Raw genomic sequence first — 27,035 nt, 5'->3', positions numbered from 1 at the left:
GAACCACTGGGACCAAAAACCCACCATTAAATTAACTTTTAGAACATTTCAAATAAAATTTAAACGAAAATGTGTACTAAAAAGTCTACCGTAATATAACCAAGAAATCGAACCAAAGCCATGGCCATATCAGCTCGACAAAAAGGTTTGTATTGTCAAACAATTTTCGAAGAATGTAAACACGCGTTATTTTGAAGATAAATAAATAAAGTAATGCATATGTGCAAGTGTTATTTGTGTTTGTTAGCTTGTTTGTTTGTCAATCTGAAGGAAACATCAGATATTATTGAAACGCAAAATTGCAGCTTTCTTTCTTTTTCTATTTCCTTCTTCATGTTGTTGCATTATTGTACATTATTGTATATTTATTACACACACACACACACACACACACATACATATATATATATATATATTCGGCTCCAGCATCCCCACAACCCTGAGTGCAGGATAAGCGGCGTAAGATGGATGGCTGGATATATATATGTATAGATATCTATAAATATATTTTTATATTATATATTATATATATATTATCATGTACATAGAGCAATTTGTCGTTCTAACAAAACATTCCTGGTTCAATTCCCAGCTCCTCCTAGTGTGTTGAGGTGTTGTTTAGGAAGATACTAATCCAAGATGGGTTTATATAGAGAACGAATTTCCCCTTGGGGATTAATAAAAGATAAATTATTATTATTATATTCATTTATTTGTGTCTTCTGTCTCATTTCATGTATGTCTAGAATTTTGGCTACGGTGACATAGAAACCTGAAGGACCTGAACCACAGCAAACATAAGACAACTCATCATCATGAACCCTAACATCACTTTTTTGATGTTCCAGGAAATCAAATGTAGAGCTATGTAAATAAAAATTCAGGGGAAGGTTGATCATAATCAGAAAAGTTACATTTATTCTGGTTTATTTGACCCAAACATGTTCAGTGCAGTAAACAGAAATGAATTATTTGACTTATTTATTATTTATTTTCAATTGTGTACCAACACAATGAACCTCCCGGTGGCCAGACAGAAATACACACCTGTCTTTATTTAAACACCTGAAAAGTAAGCGCACAAGCTTTCTTTTTTTTCCTTTTCTTTCATCAATTTGGCAGTATTGTAAAATATTGGAAATGTTGAGGGGGTAATTTAAAAAAGAACAAAATAAATGATAAAGAGCCCTTTCCTCTATTTAAATATTTTGCAGTGAATCGCTGTTGAAGAGTCTTTACAAACCACCCAATTTATTTTTGTACCTGTTTTATGACTTATTTACTGACTTTACTGCATTATTGTTTTTCACACATCTTCATGTATTAGAATTCATGGATACCTCTGTCAAACACCGTGAATAACACAATAACTGGTTAATATTCTCCTCATGAAGCTGAAAAAGCAAGAAAAAAAAAAGATTTGATGTTAATGTCTCGGCCCAGACGTCATCACCTAGTATTTGAAAATAATCCAAACTCTTTATACTGAGAAGCATTTGGGTTCCGTTATGTTGGTCTAAGGAAACCACTTAATAAACTAAATGAACACTTTGCCGCTCCATTTTCTGTTTTGTATTTATCTGTTGAACTGAATAATGGTTGAAAAAATATTATAAGTAAAGAGGCCACAGCCTACACACATTTTCGCAAGTCACAATATCACCTTTTTTGGAATTATTCTTATTGATGGAGTGTGCGTGCATGTGTGTGCGCCAATGTTTTACTAACATGAGCTGCACTGCAGATAAGCAGTAGTGCATATCTGTCGACAGGTGGCAGTGTTGCCTCTCCTATGTATGTCACGCCCCTCGTGTTATGCAGATCAGATTGCTGCACAGGTGTCCATAGAAATGCTACTATAGTGAAAAATATTTTCTTTTCAGCAAAAATTTCACATGAAAAAGATGAAGATGTGCACTTACTTTATCTAGAGAGATTCCTCGTTTCTTTTTTGTCAAGCCGAAGATGAAGTTTTGAGGGACAAGATCAGACGGCCATTCTTTAATAGTAATAATAAATCCCAGTGGGGAAATTAACCCATCATGGATGAACCATGAGCAGTAGGCTGCTGTCAACCAGCACCAGTGGTGCCTTGCTCAACAGCACTTTGGCACACTAGGAGGTGCTTTACATGAATGTTACTGTTTGGCAACACACGCACACACACCCATCTGTGTGTTGGGGGATTCAGCATCAGCGAGTGAATGTGAGTTGGTACATTTGTGATTTTGTTTACATATGTCCTTGTGTGTTTGTTTTGTATTTTTGTGAGAAAGATTCTGAGAGGCCAGAAAATAAAAGAAATAAAAGAAAAAAAAATATCCATCCATCCATCCATCCATCCATCCATCCATCCATCCATCCATCGTCGTCCGCTTATCCTGTACTCAGGGTCGTGGGGGATGCTGGAGCCTGTCCCATTTATCATCGGGCGAGAGGTGGGATATACCCAGGACTCATCATCAGTCAATCGCAGAAAATAATAAATAAGTAAATACATTATTAAATAAAACCAAGCTGTGGAAAATCAGATAAATCCATATTTTTTCGCAAATGGGGGTGTATCAGTCTGTCTTTAGGGTCTTTACCCAAAAGAGTTACGACATGGCACTTTTACTCCATTCATTTCACTTTGTTAAATTTCCAATCGCCGTTAATCTTTCTTTCACACACCCGTTATCAATGCCACAGTAAACCCTGAGAAATGTCCACAAATAAAAGAAATTGCCATCACATATTCATAGGAAACCTGTTTACCTGAAAATGGCTGCAAAGTCAGTTTATCAAAACCTGAAAATGTGTAAGTAAGCTGGAATTTTAATTTTAAATAAGAATATAAATAGCTGGGGTCTCACTGAAAAATCTGAAAATAGAATTGAATTAAATCAAATTAAATTAAATTAAATTAAATTAAAGCTCCAAATGTAACAAAAAAAAAAAAAGAGCAAAACATTGGAAAATTGTAATTATCCATCCATCCATCTTCTTCCGCACTCAAGGGGGGGATGCTACAGCCTATCCCAGGGGTGTCACCGGATGTAAGGCGGGGTACACCTTAGACTGGTCGCAAGTCAATCGCAGGGCCACATATGTAGACAACCACTCAGTCACTCATTCATTCAGGGTAATTTTCTCCCAATTAACCTGCATGTTTTTGGACTGTGCAAGAAAACCCACGCAGACAACATGCAAACTCCACACAGAAAGATCCCCTTGTCAGAATCGCACCAGGGTCCTTCGTGCTGTGAGGCTAAAGCATTAACCACTGCGCCACCATGCCAACCAAAATGCAATAATATTACACTAAATAAGAACCAAATCATTAGAATATTACCAAAATCATTTATTCTTACTAAGATATCAGGACAGGTTCTTTGTAGCCAATTTCTAGTTTAGTATCCTTGTTTACAGCATTTAATGTGTAAATAACAGCAGTTCTCCGGGGAGTCATTATCGTATACTAATTCGGTAAACTAGCTTTGGCTGTTGTTTGTGTACAATTGACTGTCTTTATAAATGAGATGCATCATTCTCCAAAATGAATACATCCCTCTTCTTTTTGTGCAGCGTGACATTATTCTGTGGTGACAGTCACATTCCCCGAACTGATTTTCAGTGGGTGTTTGGAACAAGTGGTGGAGAAGTAGGGTCTCAGTATGCCACTCCACTGCTTTTTAAATCTGTAGATAAGACTGTTGTCAGTGGCATCTGAGAAAGTCAGACAGCCTCTCTCCCAATCCAGTTGGATTCGGACTCTGCGCGGCTTCCTCCTGAGGGTAAGAGGAGAGCGCTGCCCAGGGAAGGGACGGTACTCCCCGGAGGAGAGGGACACGGTCCAAAGGCCATCGCAGTGCATGTCTGAACTCAGATCCGGGTTCTGATCAGTTCTGGATCGGTCCTTCCTGTGAACGGTCTCGCTTGCCACGCCCAGAGACCAGGTGCTGTTTTCTCCCACCTCCACCTCCCAGCTGTGCCTACCCGAGCTGAAGCCCTCAGAGCCCATGATGCTCTGCGGCTTCACAAACCTCTCTGGGTTGTCAGGGAGAGGCTGCTCCTCACATACAAACACGCTGGACAGGTCAGAGGAAACACTCAAACACGTCGAGCCGGTGTTTGGGTCCAGGGTCACTGGAACTGAGAGGAGGGAAAAAAGGGCATTAACATTGACATAGGGATCAATACTAAAGGGCGACACACTTTACCCGAAGGCATATTATTGAAAAAAATGTCACAGAGTTGAAATTAAAAACTGATCATCATATCGCAAAAACACCTTTCTAACCCCTGTTTGAATAATGCAGATATTACCTCACAGCGCAACACCCAATATGGGGTTCAGTATCTGAAGAGTCCAATGGATATCTATGAATGGATGTAAAATACTCTCTTACCTCTACCTCTACTTGGGAAGCAGTTTATAAATTAACCTATTTGTCCACCAGCGCTTAAACCCCTCATCCCTTTTTCTGATTGGTTACTGATCTGGCGAATGGTCCAGGCAAGTGAATTTGGTTTCACCGTGGGTTCTGGTAAAGTCTGGTTTTCCTTTACACAGTAGCTGAAACTAAATAAAATAGAAAACCATTTTGTTCTGTATGTCGGTAATACAAGACTCAGAGCTGGCTTTGAACATTGGCTCAAATTTATGTTCAAATATGAACCAAAAAAGAACATCAATTGGGAATTCATTAGTGTAATAAAAAGTAGCGTAATTACAGTGTACTAACTGTGTGATAAACATACAGCAATAAACAAAAAATAGCAAAATATAACTAAATTAATTTATGTTTATTTTAAAAAGTATTTACTAATCAATTTATTTATTTATCTAGTTTATTCATTTTATTTACTTAGTTCTTTGTAAAGATTATGACATCACTGCTACAACTATACATCCAAAATACATAGGCGGGCATGATGGAAAAAAAAAAAAAAAAAAAAAAAGGCCAAGATAGTCTGCCAGTTATATGAGACACCAGTAATAATACTGCAGTGTGGAGAGGGGCGAGGGTCAATCCAGGGTTATGAAAGGTTTGCAAGCCACTGGGTCCAATACTTTTGAGTGTTACAGTGCCAAACAGTACGTAATATGAATTCCTTTTTATCCATCCATTCATCCATTCATCAATTTTCCCCCTCTTATCCGGATTCGGGCCGCGGGGGCAGCATCTGTAGCAATGAGTTCTAGACCTCCCTCACCCTGCCAGATGGTCCAGCTCCTCTGGGGGGACCCAAGGGCGTTCCCCGGCCAGCCTGTAGACATAGTTTCTCCAGCGTGTCCTGGGTCTTCCCAGTGGTTTCCTCCCAGACAGACATGACCGAAACACATCCCCTGGGAGGTGTCCAGGAGGCATCCTGACCAGATGCCCGAGCCACATCATTTGACTCCTCTCTATGCGGAGGAGTAGCAGCTCCGAGCTCCTCCTGGATGATTGAACTTCTCACCCTATCTCAAAGGGTGAGTCCGGCCACCCCTCGTTCTTTCAGTCACTGCCCACAGCTTGTGACCATAGGTGATGGTGGGAATGTAGATTGACCGGTAAATTGAGAGCTTCACCTTTTGGCTGAACATTGGAAGCATGGAACATGGCCCATTCGGTCTCAATGTCCCCCGCCTCCCTTGGGACGTAGTTGTAGCTCTGCCGGAGGTGGAAGAGATAGGGGACTGTGCCAGACGTTCCCAGTAGACCTTTACATTGCGTTTCAGCCAGCCAGGTCTGACTGGCATCTTCCCGTACCATCGGAGCCAGCTCACCACCAGGTGGTGATCAGTTGACAGCTCCCTCCCTCTCTTCACCCGAGTTCCCAGGATATCTGTCCGCAAATAATACTACAGGACCAGAAGCTCCAGAAGGTACAACTATGGCTTTTATGCCTGAACATGGTGTTTGTTATGGACAATCCCTGACGAGCACAGAAGTCCAATAACAAAACACCACTCAGCGTTGAAATTTTCCAGTAGAAGGACAGAGTCCCTGGAAGAAGCGCTATCTGGCAGCCCCTCTAGGGACCCCAAGAAGGGTGGGTGAACTGAACTGTTGTTAGGTGCATAGCCACAAAAAACAGTCAGAACCCGTCCCCTCGCCTGAAGGTGGAGGGAGGCTACCCTCTTGTCCATTAGGTTGAACCCAATGCCTACACCTACCTGAGGCCTCTCAAAGGGGGCGACTCTAGAGAAAAAAAGGGTCCTTCTCGAGAGGCCTGGTTCCAGACTCCAATCTGTGCATTGTAGTGAGTCAGACTATATCTAGTTGGAATCTCTCAGCCTCGCACACCAACTTGAGCACTTTCTCCACCAGAGACATTCCATCTCCTAAGACCCCACTTCTGCAGCCGAGGATTGAACCGTCACGGTTCCCTGCTCCAGCCATATCCAGCTCGCACTGCTCCCAACCCCCTTGGCCCTTCCCGTGGTTGGTGAGGCCAGGGGAAATGGGACTCATGTCAATCCTTCGGACAGTGCCTGGCCCAGCCCCGTGGGTGAAGGCACAGCCAAAATGTGCTCACCAATACAATAATAGCCCCGTGTCCGGGCCTCGCTCCAGGGAGCAGCCCCGGTGACCTGCATCCGGGCAAGGGGAAACTAAGTCCAAAGTTTTGCTTAGCTTTGTCTGGTCTGTCACCTGGGACCGTTTTGCCTTGGGTAACCTTTCCAGGGGCATTAATCCCCCAACAACATAGTTGCCAGAATCACTAGCATGCAAAAACTTCTCCACCATTGTGAGGTGGCAGCTCACGAAGGGGGAGTTCTTTTTAATAATCTTATATTTTGTTTTAGTGCATGAGACCCAATATGTCAATAAAACCTGACTGTGTTGCGTTTGTACGCTGACTTTTCACTGTCTGTTCCAGACCTTTTCAAGCACAGATCATTTGTTCTTCGGAAAACACGTTGCCGATATACAGCACAGAGTTGTTGTTGAAGTAAAGCCAGGTCGGTGGAAGTCGCAGACAAGCGCCGGCTAGGATAACTACAAAGAATGTCCATCCCACAGATCTTTGAGACGTTGTCGGTTTAAGTCAGACAAAATATAAAATGCATGGATGAGAGGATCTGTTCTCAAGTTAATTTCTCACTGTAGGTCCACTCCCATTCAATCTTATCATCCCTGTTGCCAGGACAACCAAAACCAATTGTAACTCATAATATTAGGCAAGGCGGGTTCAATACAGGAGTGTCCAGCAGCCAGAGGATTGTTCAATTCCAAAATTAACACATTTATTTGCTGGGAAGAAAAATATCTTTCCAGATCCTCTACTCGCATTTGGGAAGCAGTTTATAAACTAGCCCATTTTTCAACCGGCTGTTCAATCACTCATCCCTTATTCTGATTGGTTACTGATCCGGCTAATGGTTCAGAAGTGTGTTTCGATTTCTGAAGCTTCTTTGCATCTGAAAATAATCGAGGGAAACCGGTAGAATTTGGTGTCACTATGGGTTCTAGTATTGTCTGGCTATTCTTGGGCCTCCTCTGGGTAAGAAACAATTGTAGTGAACTGCTGAGAACAAAGTAAATGGGCACAACTTATATTGTCCTGTGCTCTTTCACTGTCAGTTTAATGGATTAATTCTGTATTCATACAGATTAAGGTAGATGGTAAACAGGATGGCAAATAAGGCGAGGATTAACTGTAGAATGAGCATATTTCCTTTACCGGGGGCCTGAAACTTAATGACGTAGAAAACAGAAAACAAACAATTTTGCTGTGTACTGTAATTAAAGGCTCAGAGCTGGCTGGGAATTCAATAATAGCTCAAATTTATGTTAGTAAAGAAAAGAAATAAACCCACCAAAAAAAATATATATATTGCTAAATGCATTATTTTAATAAAAAGTTGTGTAATAACAGTATTATAAACTATACATCAATGCGCACAAAAATAGCAAAATAAATCTGAATTTTCAACATATTTAATTGTATTTATACATTATTTATAATTATTTTTTGTGACCTCTCTCAAATCAAGTAAAGGTTGTGCCATTCAGTTGTCTACCTAATTCAGGGCGAATTCAGGGCGAAAGCAGATCATCACAGCCTGGACAATGGATTACTAGCTTGTGCATTTTGGTTGCTCTTCAGTACGGACAAAGAGTAAAATGTTCGCTCACAGTACTGGATGATCTTCAGCATGTTTTCCCAGACCCGGTGCTGCAAGCAGCCCTGGTGCTTGGCCACGTCAAGCAGAACTTCTGATTCGTATCCAGGCTCCTCCACTCTGCACTTCACCCTGGGAAAGATCGAAGACTCACTCATTTGTTGAATTTGTGCCATGGGTTACAATACAGCAAGCAGAGTAGCATACACGTATACCTAATGCCTTTACCTAAAATCATCTCAACATGCACATCTCAAGAAATGTAACCCCCCTCTCGGGGGAACGTGCAAGACGGCAATTGAATCCTCAGTTCTACTTGTGACAACAAATGCCCTTCATATTTGTTCGTTCTAATTTTCACACCCAGTACTCCCGTGGCCTGAGCAATTCATCAACATGTTAAGGTTGTCAGGAAGGTCAATATTCTTAAACAGCTATTCTACAATCAGTATTTCGTGCGGCACACTGGGACCACTGAGCCTGCAGGAGTATAAAGTCAATTTGCAAGGAAGCTACTTATGTTACAACACGGAGACTGAATTCTAAGCTGCAAAATGACAGCTGCTTGGGAGAGAAAAAGAAGCTAAACAATCGTACGAACAATCACCTCAGTCCTGGTCTGATCTGTGATTTATAGAGTAGAAACTTGCTGAAGCCAATACCACCCGTGCCCTTGGCTACACAAACTATCACAGCTTTCTGTAATAACTCTCTGTAAGATCATCAGAGGTTAACGGGAGTCTGAAGGATTGGGATGTGTGTGTGTATGTATGTGTGTGTATGTATGTGTATGCGTGTATGTTTGTATGTGTGTGTGGATGTATACCCTGTATGTATAAGGATGTATAAGTGGTGTGTTAGAGCTACATTGAAATATATGTGGACTTTTAGTGGATTTGGGGGTTAATCATTCATAGTTCCCCTTGTACTACTGTGATGATAACAATAATAATAGTTTTATATCTTGTCCTCTTCTCGTAGCAACTGGGCTTGACTTTCTTCCCTTGAAGATGTTTTCGCCTCTCATCCGAGAGCATTCCTCATTGACACTTATTATTTTCATGATTACTGTTATTTGCACTATTGAGACTTTTCAACAATGAAGTTGCAGCTCAGTGTTGTACAGTATTACATTATTATTATTTGTCCAACATAATCTTTCTATTATTGTATATATTTAGGGTACGAACGACAAAAAAAATAATAATTCACCTTTCAGAAGCCTTCTTGTAGTTCTGGGGGGGACAGAGGAAATACCAATAAACGCCAGTACTTTCACTTTTAATGTGTATTCCATCCAAATTCTGTAACTGTATCTTTCCTCCCGCTTTAAAAATGCATATAAACTACATAGATATACATTTACACACAAAGTAACCTTTACTTATATGAATTATTGCAAAACATATATTCAAAAATTTGGGCCTGAAAAGCACTTCGTATCTACAATAGGTACAGTTTTAGAATAGAATAGTCCTTTAAATGTCCCACATTGTGGGGACATCTCAACCACTTGCTGCAGAACATGCAAGAAAAGTTATTAGAATATAGGAAAAACTAGGAATAAACTATATAAATAAAATAAATAAAAAAATTACTTCTATACTGCCTTTTTCATTGTAACCACTTGAAATAAGGTATGGTAAGGATTCTTCCAATGGGCCCTTAGTTTGATTCTCATTCTCATAAGTACAAAGAGACTTAGTTATTGTGAAATAATGCAGAGGTTCTCTGTATTTAGTGTAAGGGTGTACCTTCAGGAAGGGCACGCCCTCCAGTCCCATGGCCTCCTCAGCCGAGCTGATGCTGGATGTGAGTTCTTGTATGTCATCGCTTAGCCTGCTAATCTTGTCCTCAACCTTCGCACTCTTCTCTTCCTCTTCCTGCTTCAGTTGCGACATCAGCGCAGCCTCCTTGTCACGGAGGTATTGGTGCATCTTCTCAAACTCCTCCCTCAAGACTTGAGCCGTTGTTATTGACTGGCTCTGGAGACAGGATTTACCACGTGTCATGCTCAATCATCTCTTTTTGTTTTTGCCAACAAATATTTATTTTCCCAGCAGTAGAATTGCGATAGAGCATGATGTATCCAAATTAGAAATTGATTGAAAATTTGTTGATTTTATATCCTGGCAAAGAGCGCGTGCGTTGGATTTTCATAAACTGCGGGTGCCTGTATGAAGAAGATGAAGCATCAATTTCCTCCACCAGAGAACAAACAGAATTTAAGTGCTCTGCTGGCAATTACAAATATTTTGAAATTTAGAGAGCTCTTCATGAGAAGCAAGAAAGTGCCATAACATCATGTCTTCCTTACCTTGTTAGATTATAACAGTGTGATTATTCACAAGCTGAACACGTTTGCAGAAGAAGATCTTAATAAAATATGATTGTGATCGGGATTGACATTTTGGGAAAATATTTTTTTATTATATTTGTTGATCCTTTTTGGAACTGAGCATCGACTTGGTCTATCTGTGTTCTACCTAAAACCAACAACAATTGACTCGAGGGACTGTACAGTGTCTGACAGCATGCATAATGGTCACATGTGGCCCATGAGAAGATGGTGTGGACGATGGAACAACACCACGGCACGAAGATGGAAAAACCCACTCTGTATTATTATTATTAATGCCGAACTTGGTAATTCATGTACCCAAGGTGTGTTGACAGCACAGCGGTGCAAGTAACGGTCACAAATATAAACGTATGTATCAGGGTGCTGTCAGTAATTGATGAGGGTGTTTTTGTTATAAGGATCATTTTTAAGCTTATGCGGTACAGTTTGGAGAGATGATCCATTGTGTTGATTTTCAGCCCCAAATAAAAATGTCTAAAAAGGGAAGACTTGGCAAGTCAGTTTGGCCACATCACCATCGCCGTTATTCGCCGCAATGCTATCCCACAGATGTTTTCAAGCAGATGCAGCCTCTTAATGAGTTTTTAGTGTGTACCGTGATGTGGGCCGCGGTGTCTTCCCACGTCTGTCGAATGGAAGTTATATTTTCCAATTGCTCCGTGAGGCTCTTCACTGCGGAGCGCAGCTGTCTCTATGGACAAAAAAATGCAGACAAGGCGTTATAAGAAAATATCACGGTAACAAAACATTTCCACAGCGTTGCACATAAATATTCGATTAATTGTTATATTAAATATTTGTAACACATGAGTTATTATGTAGCACATATAAATGAAATATACATATATTTTAAGACCTGCTTAACATATATTTAAACTGAATTAATAGCTGTTTATGGAATATATATGTATATACGCTACACACGCGCACACAATGATGTATATATTCATAAAGATGCATATACATACATACATGCATTTATACACATGCATGTTCACACATACACATGCAAACAAACAAACAAACACATATCTAAGACAGATATTTAAACCTTATTAATTTCTGTTTGTGGAAGGTATATATGTACATACACTGCACACACACATATGTGCAAATATAAATATCTATCATCTATGTGTATACATACATACATGAACACAAGCAAATATATACAGACGTACGTGCACGTAAACACACACATATTTAAGGCCCATTTAACAGATAATTTAAATGTATTGACACTGTTTTGGGAATATATATACATATATATATATATAATTTATATACACTCACACACATATAAATATCTAATATTTACATGTATACAAACATACATATATATGCATATATACTTGCACATATACAGGCATTTATGCATATATACACTATATGCAAGTGCACACATGTATTTATTGTATTGAGTCACGAATGTTGGGGATTATGTTGATGCTTGTTTTCAGTGTGATTTTGGGGTTGCTGGGAATTTGGTGGGTGTGCAAGAAATTCTGTTTTTTTTTTTTTTACCTGGAATTGAGCGGGTTAGTTGTATTTAGTTGTATTGTCAGCTCATGTGGTGTGGCTTTGGCCAACAACAGCTATTGTACACACACGCACGTGCACACACACATGGAGTTCAAGGGGCTGCAAGAAAGCTTGAAAAAAAGCATGAAAAATCAATAGCTGCTATGAAATTTCTTGCCACTGCCAATTGACTGACAGTGGTATGATGGCAAATCACATCTCCACCCAGAGTTTCTGCATCTTTAACGTCCATATGAACGTCTTTAAATCGCTTGGCTTATTCAGAGTACTGCCTCAAGGATCAATATTACGCCAACTGTGTTGTGATGGTATGGCAATATCCATATTTTAACGTTATTGTCGGTAGACCTTTATAGATTCAACCTTTTAGTTGAGGTTATCTGAGACTTTACTCAATGGCACCCCAACCATTCCCCTCCTTGCAACAATTGATACATATCTGGCTCAGATCAACACAAGCGGTCCCTGAGAAGTGCATAAAAAAGGAAATTAATTTAATTAATCTATTTATGTGAGCTGTAACACTGCTTCTTTGCAGTGTTTTGTTGATTCATACAGCTGGACTAACAGAAGAGTTTCCATAATTGGCTGAACCACTTCTCTGATCTTTGACTGTTTGTCGGGGATTTTATTTACAACTTTTAAATCTCAGCATGGCCTGGCCTCATTCTTGTAGCGTTTATGAGATGTGCAAGCCACAGTTATCTTGAAACAACAGGGCCGAAGGAATGGAGAAGTGTTTATTTTGTTGCCGAAGCAAAATCCCCTGTGTCGGGGAAGGCTATGCAGAAGGGCTTTGCAGTGAGCTCAAATGTGTTCTGGCAAATGGTCAGACAGAAGAGGTAGAAGCAGACCTTGGCCCGGGCTGTGTTTGGCAAGTTGAGCATTTAGCCTGACTGGACACATAGTTGAGCGGTGGAAAGCGCTCTTTGTGAAACTCAAAACTCAACCAACACTCCATGGAGGAGGCAGACTCAGATGACTCAGGGGAGAGCTATTCATTTCCCTAATAGAGCTCCCCCTGTAGCTGCTGATATGCTGATGCCTCATGACATTGATGGAGTGTCTTGGCCGATGAAATCCTCTGGTACGGTTCCAGTTTTTTTAAGCCAACGTCAGGTGGTGGGGAGCGATCCTTTGGTCGACTGTCAAAAATGCTTTCATCGAAATCAAGGCAAATTTAAGGTGAGTTTTTCGAAATATTCGGCTACATAAATAAATAAATAAAAACATGCGATAACATTTGAACAATGGAGCCGAGGCTTGTTTCAATGTGTGTCAAACATACGTACGAGGCTAAGGTGCAGTTTGTTCCAAAGTTAATATAAACATTGAGGGCATTCTGCGTGAAGTCCTGTAGGTTTATTTTAAGTACGGCAAAGTTGATAATCCTGAAGTCTGACTTTTACCAAACTAGGTGTTGTGATAAGAAATTTGTAATAATGGACCTTTGGTTGATATTTTACCCAAGAACACTATTTTCCTACCGATGATATCATTACTTCAAACCATCCTGGCAAGTAAAACACAGGGTTCCATTCAACTAATTGCTGACGAAATCAGATATTTCCTCATCAATATATTGATTAATTCTGTTTCATAGAATGAAGGTAAGACTTTTTTGGTGTTGCTGTCCAGTTTGGTCTCATGCTCTTGAATTGTTAAAAATTCTGTGCATGTGATGGATAAGCATTTGCATTATGCATTTCTTATGCTTGGAAATGTGCTATTAATTCCCTCTTCCCATACTTTTTAACTGCCTGTGTAACCACAGGAGTTTGGCAAACCAGTACATGTGCACCGAGTTGATCGGGTTTATACAATGGTCCCTGGTCATTCTTGTGTGAATTTGAGTCTGGAGGGCTTTTAATGTTGCTGTAGGAAAACAAATGGCTACTTAATCTTTATACCAATGTGAGCTATTTCTTTGGGCTGCTGCTTTGCTCTGTGACATTTGCCACTCCAGTACACAAAGTTGGCTCCTTTGGTTCTTGGTCCAAGAAACGGAACAGCTGACATTATCCAACTGACCGGAATGTGAAGTAAACATTACACGTCTTGATGTTGCAATTCAGTCTTCCTGTTCTATATTTGTGACACTGAGCAACTCATGACGACCCCTAATAATCTTAGTTAAATATCAGCCGACGACGAAGGGCCGTTGGTTCTCGTATCTAACCTTGCATACGAGTTCTGCTTCCTTGATGGAGCTGCACTGGTGCCTCTGGTGTTCATCGGTCTGACACTCCTGGCAAAACAGCTCCTCCTCCTCGAGACAGAACAAGTTGAGGGGTTCTCCATGCTGGACGCACAGCTCCTCGCCCTCCGAACCACAACACCTGCCAGCTTCGCCTCGAGCCTTCTCCCCCGAGTTGATCTCCTCCTCAGTTCCACGTGTGACCCTCTGTCTCCGAGGTTGGTCCAGGAAGAGGACATCCAGCAGGGTGTGAAGCACAGAGTCTATTAGCTGGGAGCCGTAGCAGATTGTGCATTCGGCTGGACCGATCTCCCCATGGCTAAGCTCGATGCACGTAGGACACAGCTTGTGTCCGCAGGGCAGAGTCAGGACACCCAGTGACTGGCAACCCGGACACTCAGACTCTTCAGTTTGTGGTTGCTGTTCTTGTGCACCTGCAGCTTCTCCGGCAGTTAGAGATTCTGAAGCCTCAACACTCAGCTTTCCTTCTTTTGGTTCCCTTTCTCGATCGGCCATGATGGAAGCCGAGGCCAAAAATATAGAACGGTACAAATACCGGTTGAGGCTCGACGACTGCAAATGTGTTTTTGTCTTCGGCTGTGCCGACCAGCATCAGCATTTGGGCCGAGTTAGTCTGGAGTCCACATGCAATCTGAGCCTTGCATTGCAAAATAATTTCTTAAGTACAAGCTCCTCCCCCTCAGCTGCTGCACACTCCTCCCCTTTGATAGGGGCACATGGCAGAATGGCGTTCTAAAAATACCCGCAGAAATTGTACACAGCACAAAATGACTCAGCAAAGTCAAATGACCTATAACTTATATTCATTGTTATTGTATTTACAGATCATTTGTATTTATTTACCAGGTTATACTGCATCAGAATCAGTTGTCTGTACCACAATAAGCGTTAGATATCATGACATTATATTTTGATTTCCCTTTGCTGTCAACAACTTCAACAGATATTAGGATCCAAATGGTGTTCTTGGGTGTCGTCTAGAATATTTCATGCCTATCGAATACTGCTGGTGCTCAATTGGGATTTTCCCGAAAACATCAGTGCTTAGGACAACTAAGTCTGAGGCCCTTTGATACAGTTTCTCCCCCAGATAATTTTTTGAGCATATAACATATATATATATAGCATATAACATTAGCATATAACATCATTTAGGTTAAAACTTTTGACAAAATATATCGATTCTACTTAACCTACAGGAATAGTTCACCACCAAATTGAAATATAACCCTGATTCACTCACCTTTTTGCTGATTTAATATCTGGCATGGTTTTAGTCCGGAGAAACAGATTTCCTTACAAACAATTGACGTAAAATGTGACCAATTACCAAATTCAAGAAACTGTGAAAAAGCCCCCACAGTGCCGATCTTGGTTAATGAAGAGTCTGAAAGTTAAGACGGATCAAGCTACACGATCTTCCATACACCTCCCAAACGTCCGTTGCGCGAGCTGTCAGCAGGCTATGGCACGGAACGTTGGTCCACAGATGAGCGACAGGCTCAAGTAGGCCTTCCTAAACTGGGATATAAGTCCACTTCAGATGACCCACATCTGGCTAAGCTCATTTTACCCCGGACACATCTAGTCACACAACACGAGCCGCAACTTGAAGTCGGTCCCGGTTCCATTCTATCTGGGACACATCTGGCCCACAAAACACATGTTGCCATTGTAACCGAACTATTAAAACCAAAACAGCCTCAGGTTAGGACTTGATGCCTGATGCAGGAGCTCTATTCTGGATACATATATCCTACTAAAACCTCATTATGTATCAAGGATGTTTCACTAACAGCCTTTTTTTTGTTTTTGTTGGTTGTGTTATATTTGTCAGCTGTGCATGAAAGCAGCAGGCGTCATTGGCTTTTGCATGAATGTTCACCTGAATATAAGCGTGTGATTTGTCAGTGATTGCTATGACACAAAGTGCATTTACAATGTTTGAACTGTCTGATTGCAGTTGCATGTATTACAGTGACGTGCAGTGAGGTTCATGGCTGGTGAGGCACTGACGTCATCAGTCAGATTTACAAACACATGAACCCTACGGAGTAGCTTATTCACCATTTTATTGGCAGCAGTTGATGTGTTTTGTTTAAAATATCATATCAGCATTCTTCACATATACAAACTAGCATAGAAAAAAATCACATTTAAAAAAAAAACGTTATCATCTCTTACCTTTAATTATAAATGAAGTCCTTGTGCCGCTGAGCGGTTTTCCTTTACCTCAGCATTGTGGATGCTGATGTTGAGTCTTTGCTGTTCATTCAAAGCCAAATCTATCCTTGACATCCCAAATGTTTTTAGAGCGATTTGACTTTGAATGTGAGTGGCTGACTGCTCATGTTTAATTAGGCTTCTTTGCAGATTCTTCAGGTCAAAATATCCCATTTGACTTCAGACATTGTCAGAATTTGAGAAAAGAATGCAGGAAAAGCAGAAAAGGCACTCTCTTACTGGACATCCACACAGCCAGCCTTTTCAAGTGTACCACTCCGTTTGAAAAGCCAGAGTCTTCCTTCTCCTAGTCTGAAGCAAATCCGTCAGCGCCAGCGTCGGTCTTCCCTTACTTATTATCTCCTGCTTCGACTGACCGTCCAGTTTAGAAAATTCTTTCATTATAGCTATGTAATACTCTATTTTGGAAATAAAGCTAAGCAAGAGGAAAAAATAACTGGATGGCTGCACTTGACTTGCTAACTGTTTACAGTAGCTTGCTATTGCACATTCTATCATTCTTTAGCCGAGTAGTAAAAAGGAACCCTGGGATCACCGGTGCCCCCTACCATGAGGCCCGGTCACTGCCTGCCTCACTTAGTGTGCCTTCGCTGCCACTTTACGATCGCTCGGCACGAGAAACACATTACAGTTGTTGATGAAAAAAATTATACACATCAGCAAAAGTATGGAAATTTAGTTCATAAATTAGTGCTTGAAGTGTTTGAAAATTTTAATAGTGACATCCGCAGAGACAGCAATATGGCCTCAGCCGCATAGCATGTCAGCACAGTTAGCAAAATCATTACGCAATCCATAGTGGGCTCCGCTGGCTGCTGTCACCGCACGTCTCTTCTTCCTATTTAAACGCTAAATGTGATTTTTTTTTCAGTGATTTTGAAAAAATAAAAAAACTACTAAAAATGGTGAAGTTAGATGGAAAATAACTATAATACAAATCACCGAATAGATAGAACCAATTTCAATTTTTCTTTTCATTTTACATTTTTTTCTTTCCTCGATGCCAGGTGAGACCCGGCCTCACCTGCCTCTACTGACTGCACGTCACTGATGTATTAAGAACTACTAATAGGTTTCTTTGTATATTATCAGCATATTGGTAATTATCATTATCATTGATTATTATTTTGTGCTTTGCATCAGTTACATGCCAGTAAAACCTGTAGGGTTTTAGTAAGTGACCAAGCACAACCCTGACATCTGCAGCATGTTTTTTTTAATGCTGAGTGCGCCATCTTCTGGTTAGACGGACACAAATTTCCATTAAATACAGTTAAATCCCTGAATTTTTATTAATGTTTGAAATGACAGATATTTATTATCATTGTAATAGTTATAGTTATTATCAGAGAAATAGAAATCACCAATACTGGTTCGGATAGTTTCTTCATTTTATTTAATTGTATTTGAGTTTTTAAATATCTGATTTCATTCTGATTGAATTTGTTGTACATTGTATTCTCACTTTTTTTCTTGTTCTCTTTAGTTTGTCTAAATAGCACTGTGACCTAGATTTGTTATCTATGAAATTTATATGTACAATTTCAGTGGATGATGATAATGAATGGCAAATATATTTAGAATTAAAAATACAATAAATAATAATAATAATGATAACCTTAGTCACAGTCAAGTAAATAGAATGTTAGAAAAAGTAACTGCAAAAAATAGAAATGATGGTGGCAAAGTGTGATTATATAAACTTTTGAAAATAGAGGACCCGATTGAATAATGAAACAAAGCAAATTTCAAATTGCTTTCAATCCGAAGTATTTTAAGAGAGAAGTGATGAGGACATGCTCAACAGACTGCTTGGCTGCTGAATATATAATGAAGATTTGAGATCTTTAAAATTATTTCTTTTTTCATTCCATAAATTAGCAAGCTCTTGACAAGCAAAACGAAAAAACAAAAAAACAAAAAACATAATTACATCTACAGCAGGACTTTCTGCGTTTCTGATACTGCAGTACATCATTTTGCTCACTAGGTGACTTCCTCCTTCCAGGAACAAGAAGCCTGAACTAACTTCCAACATAAGCCCAACATATGAGGCTGCGGGCTTTTGTGCCATCAGATTGATGCAGAAGTGCACGCCTGTGTCTGTTTGCCATGCAGACGTGGATGAGAACACACGTTTTGGAAGGAAAGGTTATTTGCATTACATAAAAATGAACAATATCTGTAGAACATGCATAGAACTATACAGTCTTGTGTCTGTAGGTCATGCAGGTCATGGCCTATCGCTGTCAAATCTTGACTTAGTGTCTTTCCTTGCCTGTAAAATGACTCTGGTTTACATTAAGTGAAACTTTTTTTTTCATCTTTTTGGCAAATATAAGACAGCTTTACTTAGAAAGGTTTTCTCCTCTGCAGTGTTGTAATCTTTCGCAATAAACTTTTTGACAGCTGTGGGTGAACTCTTCTGTTTTTCTCTTCTGTTTCTCTTGGCTTTCTGACTTATGTTGTCACCGTTGAAGCTGCTGCTTGACTGATGTCATCTATGTGATTTTATTTTTATTTTTTATTAGAAACATGAATTAAAACTTTCTTAAAGGGATCATTCAATTTAAAATTTAAAATTCATTTGTCACTCAACCGCCTGCAATCATTTTAAATCAAGTATTTCTAGTCCTCAATGCTCTTGAAGATTTACAAGGAAACACAACTGCCCCATCAGCGGAGTGAAAATGAAACTAATGCAAATATCCAAGGTATATCTAAAAAAAAGAGTGCAGGTGCACAAACCAACACTCGTGTGACTTGTGACTGCCGAAAATCCCACAACCCAGAAAGATCCATTGCAAGTTTCTGCTTTGAAGCAGTTCGCAAGATGCATTTATTTCAATTATGCACAAATTATAGGTTGGATTTGTGAATAAAGACATAGCCAGTTATTTCCTATATTTGACACTCTTCTGTCTGTCGTATATGACTGGTGCATGCAGAATGGAAACCGCCAGGCCCCCTGCTGCTATGAAATGTTTCAAGGATCCAGAGGTCCATTTCTTGTCAACTTTATTGGCGGCTTTCGATTTCATGCATGTTAATAAAAAGGTAAGCAAATGTGCTGAAAGCTGGGGTTTACACTTGTTCTGCACCATGCAGTCATGTCTGTTAAAATTGCACAAAGTTAATAAAAAAATGATGATGATGATCACAATTTAAAATATTATTGTTTACATGTAAAATAACATTACATATGTGTTTATATACACAATATGTATATTTTTTCACATATAATATATATATGTAAACAATTATATGAATATGCATGTAAATATGTATAATCCATATATAGCAATACATAAGATATATATATGTAAATATGATATCAAATAAATATAAATTGGCTTATATATTTGTTAATATGTAATATAATGAATACATATATATAGAATATTAAATACAGTGTATAGGACACCTTGCTCTCTCATAACAGTTAATTGTTTTCCTAGATTGTGATTCATGCATCCATATTTGTGTCAGCTTTCAGGTCATGCCTGACATCAATTACAGTGAGAGCACAGTGGTCTGACGTTTGGAACTTAGAGATTTTAAGGAATTCAATACGACCTTCTGTCCACTCTCATGTAGAAATGAATAAGGTCATTTAAATAATGATTAAAAAAACACATATTAAACTTCTAAATAGCTTATTCTCAGTCAGAGATCTGCATGCCTTCCCTCACAGAAAGAGGTTTTTCTGGAGCCTTTTCTTTTTAGTGTGGCGTGAGCTTAATAAAAATGTGTTGAAAACTCCCTTTTTATTTTAAATTTAGGTTTGCAATTCTTTGGATGGAGACAGTGCTCATTAGGAAAAATAAAACAAATGACAGGTTAAGGTTGGCTGGGATTTGAAAAAAAAAATTGAAATAGGGTCATCGAATGTTTGACTTTCGCATCCCATGAATATTAGTATTTTTTTACTACCTGTTTTCTGCTAATAAAACACCTCAGCATAACAGAAAGCAAAACCTTCAGGGTCAGTGTTTATACGTGCTGCGGGTTCAACCTCCTTTTCACCCCAATAACTACTTGGCAGAACAAGTCAAGGATTGTTGAACATGATGATGTAATCGTACGTTAGCGCATACTCATATGCTGAATAATAACGGGGAAATTATGAATGCAGCATGAAAGATATGGTCTTATGTAATGCATAGTGCCTCATTTTAAATCGAAATGAAGCCGGTTCATAAATTGTCCCTCTCATTTCAGACTACAGATCCCAGCAGAGAAATGCGCGCTGATGATACTATCAGTGATGATAATGAGCATTGAATCATCCCAGATGGCCCCTTCTGAAGTTACAGATTAAAGTACACAGTGAAGGCTTTTTCAAGTAAGTCATGACTCAGACTCATGAAATGGAAATGGGATTGTTTACTTCGCAGAAAACAGGTGTAAGAGGGTTAAATGTGGCCCTTAATCACAGCCTTGAGCTTGTAGTTTCCACTATAACAGTTATTATTGAACTCTTATCTAACGCCCCCTCCCCTGTCCGTATTCTCCCTCCATTGGCTATTAATTACAATATCCATGCACATCATTATTTGACTCATAAAGCGCAGACGAAATGAGCACCGATGCTGTCTTTTTACAGCGAGCATACTAGGAAGCTCATGGGGCCGTTCATCACGACATGCCATTAAATGGACTCTCGCCCCGAGTCCCTATGAGAGGTCGGGCACGGCGGAGGATTCGGATGACATCACAGATGCGCTTTTTGAAACACTTCCTGTACGGGTCTGGTTGGAAAAAAACAAAACAAAAAAAAAAACACTGGTGTGCATACATGGAGATAGAGCAGGAGGCCCTCAATGGACTTCCCATTCAACTTTATTGTCATAACACATGTAAAGATACAGAGTAACGAAATGCAGTTAGCATCTAATCAGAAGTGCAAAAAGCAGAAGTGCATATGTAGATAATGTACAGTATTTACAGAATAAATACATTTTTTACAGCTTGTGCAAGTATGGTGGATAATTGTTATGTGCAGATTATGTACAAATAGGTAATAATGTGTATGATTAACAGATGGAACTACAAATATACAGATGTCTTATACAGTAACTCTACATAATGGCCAATATAGAGAATTTACAGAATATACAAGTATAAATAGTGTAACCAGATGAGCAGCTGCCAGATGCTATTGAAGAGAATATTTTATAACCAGTTACACAGCTATGACAAATGTAGTTTGCCACAAAGCTGAGAGGAGCGCAGTGAACAGGTGCTGGTGAGGATAAGAGGATAAAAAGGTGGTGAAGCTCACCTATGGACAGAGTTCAGTAGGCTGACCGCTGTGGGGAAGAAGATGTTCCTGGCCCTGCTGATTAAGGTCTGGAGTTTCCTGAAACGCCTCTTGGAGGGGAAGAGGTGGAAGAGTCTGTTGGCTGGATGAGAGGAGTCTCTGAGAATGCTGTGCGCCTGGCGCGGGCTTCTTTTTTTTTTGTAGACATCTTCTATAGCAGGAAGTTGAGTGCCGTAATGTGTTGGGTGCCTTGCGATCAGCACAGAGCAATTCTCTTAGTGAACTGTCACACAGTTGGTCAGGATGCTCTCTATTGCACCGCGATAGAACTTTCCCAGGATGTCAGCAGACAGATGGTTCTTTTTCAGTGTCCTCGGAAGGTAGAGATGCTGATGGGCCTTCTTAATCAGGTTCAAGGTTAGCTGTCCAGGACAGGTTCTACCTCCATGTCATTGATGTGGAGGGGGCATGGCTGTCTCCTTTCTCCTTCCTGAAGTCCACAATGATCTTTTTGGTTTTACTGGTGTTGAGGAGCAGGTTGTTGTCTGCACACTATGCAGCCAGATGTCTTACTTCTGCCCTGTATTCAGACTCATCACTGTCATTCATGAGTCAAATCACTGTCATGTCGTCTGCAAACTTTACGATGGAATCGGATCCAAACATTGGTCCGTTGTCATAGGTGAAGAGGAAGTAGATGAGGGGGCTCATCACACATCCCTGGGGAGTACCCGTGCTGAGTGTGATGGAGGTGGATGGGTTGCAGTCTCACCTGACACGCTGGGGTTCGTTCGTTAGAGAGTCAATGATCCAGTTCCAGAGGGAGGTATTGATCCCTGGATCCACAACTTTTGTGATTAACTTGGAGGGGAGGACTGTGTTGAATGCTGAGCTGAACAGCAAACAGCATTCTAGTATAAGCGTTCTTGTTATCCAGGTGTGAGAGTACACAGTGCAGGGCTGTGGATACAGCATCCTCTGTACTCCTGTTGCTATGGCAAGGAAATTGGCATGGGTCAAGTGTGCTGGGAAGCCATTCCTTGAGGTATGCCAGGTTGCTCAAAGCACGTCATCACAATGGGAGTTAGTGCCACTGGGCGGTAGTCATTCAGGAACTTTGGAGAGGAATGTTTTGGCACTGGCACTATAGAGGTGGTATTGAAGCACACCAGTATTACTGCTTGGGCCAGAGACAGGTTGAAAAAAAAAACGTGAAGACACCTGAAAGCTTCTCAGCACAAGCTCTGAGCACATGTTCAGGTTAGGGTTTTCTGTACGTCTGTGTGAGAGAGTGCATAGCTGGCAGTTATCAAAAGGATTGGTCTTAAAAGTCTTCTCCTTCTTGTTCTTATCGAAATGAGCATAAAAATCATTCAACTCATTGAGGAAGGATACATTCATGGTAGTTGATGAGGTCCTGCTTCTCTTGTAATCTGTGATGGCCTGGATGCCCTTCCACATGGGTGTGGGTCGGAGTTGACAAAGGGTTCCTCCACCTTCAGCTTGTCTTCGTGCTCGGCCTTCTTAATTCACCTCTACAGGTATGCCCTGTATGTATTGTAGGTCAGTGCATCACCTGATCTGAACACCTTGTTTTGAGCCTCCAGCAGGAACCGCACTTCCCTGTTCATCCATCGCTTCCAATTGGAGTATGTGGTAATATGTTTCTCTGTTGTTCCTCTTTCAGTTGTGGTGTTGATATAATTGGATGTAAGAGTCAGTGTTTATGTGAGAGCCACAGGTAGCCTGAGAGGCAAACATACTCCAGTCTGTGTTTTCAAACCTGTCCTGGTGTACAGAATCTACGACCACTGGCTGTACCTTAATGGTCTTCACAGGTGGTTTCACACGATCAATGAGTGGTGAGCACTTGGGGGTGAGATACAAGGGAGGTGATCAGACTGACCCAGGTGGGGGAAGGGTGCCTCCTTGTAGGCTCTAGGGATATTGGAGTAGACATGGCCAAGGGTTTTGTCCCCTATGGTGTGACAGGAGACAAGTTGGTTGGAGTTATTGAAGTCACCTGCTTCAATAAATTCAGCCTTTGGCTGTGCAGTGTGTTGTTTGCTGATGGCTGTGTTAAGTTTGGCCATAGCAACCTTGGCGTTGGCATCTGGTGGTATATTAGCGACTGTTCTTATTGTGAGAGTAAACTCCGTCAGCAGATAAAATGGTCTACATCTAATCCTGAGAAACTCGGTTAGCTGAGCAGTCTGCCAACAGTGACAGAGTTCATGCACCAAGCCTTGTTGACATAAATACACAAATCTCCGCCCCTTGTCTTGCCCGAGTCGTTTGCTGTTCTATCTGCTTGGACAGTGTGGCACCCGACTAGTTCTATTGCAGTGTTGGGTATTCCGTTATTTAGCCATGTTTCAGAGAATACCATCGCGTCCATACTTACCCTGCCTTTGTTTACAGTCTCTGTGCTGCCTGCAAGCGCTTCTGCTCGGCTTCGTAGCCTTCAAAGCATCGGGAGATCTTCTTAACTCAGGGATGAAATGAAGGTTGCTAATAAAACTGTCAGATGTTTGTAATCCGATGTCCAAAAGCTTTTGTCGGGTGTAGGATGTTAGAGAGAAGCCGTTCTGAATGAACAGACCTGGACAGAATAGAAATAACACTGCTGTTTTGCAAAGAGATGCTGAGTCTCACATTGTGCATGTGCTGCCATCTTGATCTTCAAATTTAAGGTGTAGCCAAATCGTCATTTATCACGTTGAAGGCTCAATACATCATTACTTGACCAAAAAGCGTTGTTTTTGCCAACCTTCGATCTCATACCTGTGATGTCTCCATAATTTCATGATGTATGACAATGATAACAAATCGCCTGCTGCCGCACTTCTGTTTTTAAAGTAAGACTCAACTTAGAATTTTTAAAAGGTGAGAAAAACAGTGCAACTTTGGAGAACTTTCAAATCTCGCTAAGTCGATCTATCTATTGATCTATCTGATGGAAACATCCCTTATAAACGTCCCTTTACACACTTTCATCCCTTGAAGTAAAATTGTAGAAATTGTGGTGCGACAATGGATTGAGCCCTTGTTTGTATAAAAGTTTATATATAAATTAACAAAAAAGAAAATAAATAAGCAAAACATCACAGAAGCTTTGATTGCTGAAAAAGCTCATATATATATATATATATATATATATATATATATACATACATACACAGACACGTATATGTTTACATATATAACATAAAACACATACACACATACATTTCCATGTTTTGTGTGTGTGTTGTGTGTCGATTCATATAATCTGTATAACAACACAATCTTGGAAGCCAAAACAAAACTAGATGCATTTGAAATTTTCATAGACATGTTGTATGTGTGTTCACGTGTAAGTGTGCATGTGCATGGGTTTCCATGTATGCTCCAGCCCTCACATGACATGATAAGGCATTTTGTTTTGCCGGACTTGAACCGGGAGTCTCGAGAACCCTTGGGGTCACAGGATCATGCGAGGAACTGGTGTGTGTGTGTGTGTGTGTGTGTGTGTGTGTGTGTGTGTGTGTGTGTGTGTGTGTGTGTGTGTGTGTGTGTGTGGATGCGCGCACTTGTGTGTGTGTGTGAGTATGTAAGATAGCTGTGTCTAATGTAGGGAGAAACTTTTCCATTTTTTTCTCGCCTCTCCTCAGTGACAGTTCTATAGACCAGTGGAACAAGTAGCATGATGTAAAACGGATGGTCGAGGGTGTGTCTCCTTGCACTGCGGGGGTGGAAATATGGCATGTGTGGCTTGTTCCACGATGATTTATAAAACCAGACAGCTTTTCATATTTCTAAAAAAGAATGCATATTGCCGGCTGGGAACGTACACAGATTCAGTCAAGAATCCACCCAGTTTTATGCATCTGGCCCCGGGAGCCCTCTCCCACAAAGCATAGGAGGGATCACATTAGGCTAGCAGGCTAGCAGGTGCAACCTTCACATTAAAGCAAGGACTAATGCCTCGTCCATAAATGCCTTTATGGCTGCATCTGTTTTCAAGAGCTGTGGTGGTAATGTCAGTGAGAGAAAGGAATGCTTTATGGGGTAGCAACCACAGGGGGGTGGGGGTGGGGGGGATTAACTGTAGCTGCACAAATAGTATCAACAGCTATGTTGTTCAGAAAAACTACAGATAAACCGTGCGCTGCCTGTTAATTAAAGTGCGATGAAACAGTTTTTCTGTAACAGTTCCAGCGCTCGGAGGCAAATATTCACAATATATGCAGAGAAAAAAGGGGGAAAGGGGTGGATTTGTGCAGTGGGAGCTGCAGTGTATCCAGATGTGGAGCCTGAGCTGTGAAACATGCCAACGAAGACTGTAAAACTTCCTTCAAAGTCACTTTGTGTTGAATTTGAACATTTTCTCACCAATGGAAGTTCCAGGAAAGAGGAAAAAAAAGACAGAAAGTCCTACTGTTATCCTTTTTGAAATAAAACACTGTGCTCAACATGTGAAAACAGTGTAAAACATGCTATATGTTTTAAAAAAAAAGCATTTTTGTCATAATCAAACCTCGAAGAGTGCTCGGATCTCAAGGCTCCAGTGATGCAGGGCTACTTTTGGTCCCTGGAGGCTCGAAAAGCGGGATGGGAGCATTTAGCTATCTCGCTCCTCTTCTGTGGAACCATCTTCCTGTCTCCCTCTCTTTAAGAATATCCTTAAAAAACATTTCTCTTTGAGAAAGCTAATAGTTAGGGCAAGGCTAGCCCCTACTTCCGTGTGCATAGGCTGAGGGATATCCTATGATGCACTTCTCTCATTCCTCCCACTCTTCCTATCCCCTCCGCACTTACATTCCTCTATCAATGCATGATAGTAACATCATATCTTCTCATGAGTCCCTGTCTCGCCATTTAATTTCTTTTATTGATGTTAAGGCTATTTATGAATAATTTATGCCTCTGTTATTATTGATATGACCTTATTTTTTCCTTTGCTTATCCCTCCCAACCCTCATATCCACATTTCTCCGTCCTTCTTTCTTACTACTCAGATTGGTTTAGAGAAAAAAAGTTTCCTCTTTGTCCAGAACCAGTCATATGATTTTGTTTTTGAAGAGCAGCAGGCCTCCAGAAGGCTTTTTAACTTCATCTTGAGATGCTGCACTGAAGTAGGCAGATAACACATCAGCTCACATAACTGTTGATCCATAACAATGTCTATTTATAGATAAATACAAGTTCAGTATCTATTTTTATTCTTTTATGTGAAACTCTATCCAGTGAGAACATGGTTGGGACAGGTGGTTACTAAGAGACATTAAAAGCCGATGGGTAGTTTGACAAAGCCCTGTTGAAGACT

At 40.4% G+C, this 27,035-nt stretch overlaps 1 protein-coding gene and 1 long non-coding RNA gene across 2 annotated transcripts; one reads left to right on the top strand and one right to left on the bottom strand.

Annotated features, from left to right (window-relative positions):
• The first annotated feature begins 4 nt into the window (after positions 1 to 4).
• Positions 5 to 4,134, top strand: LOC147226307 (uncharacterized). The gene is made up of 2 exons (XR_015107199.1): positions 5 to 145; positions 747 to 4,134. It is a non-coding gene; the product is annotated as an uncharacterized LOC147226307 (long non-coding RNA).
• LOC147226306 (E3 ubiquitin-protein ligase TRIM35) lies at positions 3,323 to 14,869 on the bottom strand. The gene is made up of 6 exons (XM_086160540.1): positions 14,182 to 14,869; positions 11,056 to 11,151; positions 9,853 to 10,083; positions 9,311 to 9,333; positions 8,112 to 8,230; positions 3,323 to 4,134 (listed from the first exon to the last, which is right to left on the bottom strand). Exons 1-6 carry the CDS (start codon positions 14,713 to 14,715, stop codon positions 3,575 to 3,577), a joined length of 1,563 nt encoding a protein of 520 aa, XP_086016666.1. The 5' UTR covers positions 14,716 to 14,869; the 3' UTR covers positions 3,323 to 3,574.
• Positions 14,870 to 27,035: the final 12,166 nt, after the last annotated feature.

Source organism: Fistularia commersonii, chromosome 15 (genome assembly GCF_037954325.1).
Source record: "Fistularia commersonii isolate RoL2024-O1a breed Wild chromosome 15, RoL_Fcom_v1.0, whole genome shotgun sequence".
Lineage (NCBI taxonomy): Eukaryota > Metazoa > Chordata > Actinopteri > Syngnathiformes > Fistulariidae > Fistularia > Fistularia commersonii.
This window is presented reverse-complemented; position numbering and strand designations above follow the sequence as displayed.

Excerpts from the sequence above, each read along its gene's own strand:
- LOC147226306 (XM_086160540.1), bottom strand. The coding sequence starts at position 14,715 with ATGGCCGATCGAGAAAGGGAACCAAAAGAAGGAAAGCTGAGTGTTGAG. Across the intron at positions 11,152-14,181 it reads AAGCAGAACTCGTATGCAAG|AGACAGCTGCGCTCCGCAGT; the intron begins GTTAGATACGAG and ends TTTTGTCCATAG. Across the intron at positions 9,334-9,852 it reads AGGGCGTGCCCTTCCTGAAG|AACTACAAGAAGGCTTCTGA; the intron begins GTACACCCTTAC and ends TGTCCCCCCCAG.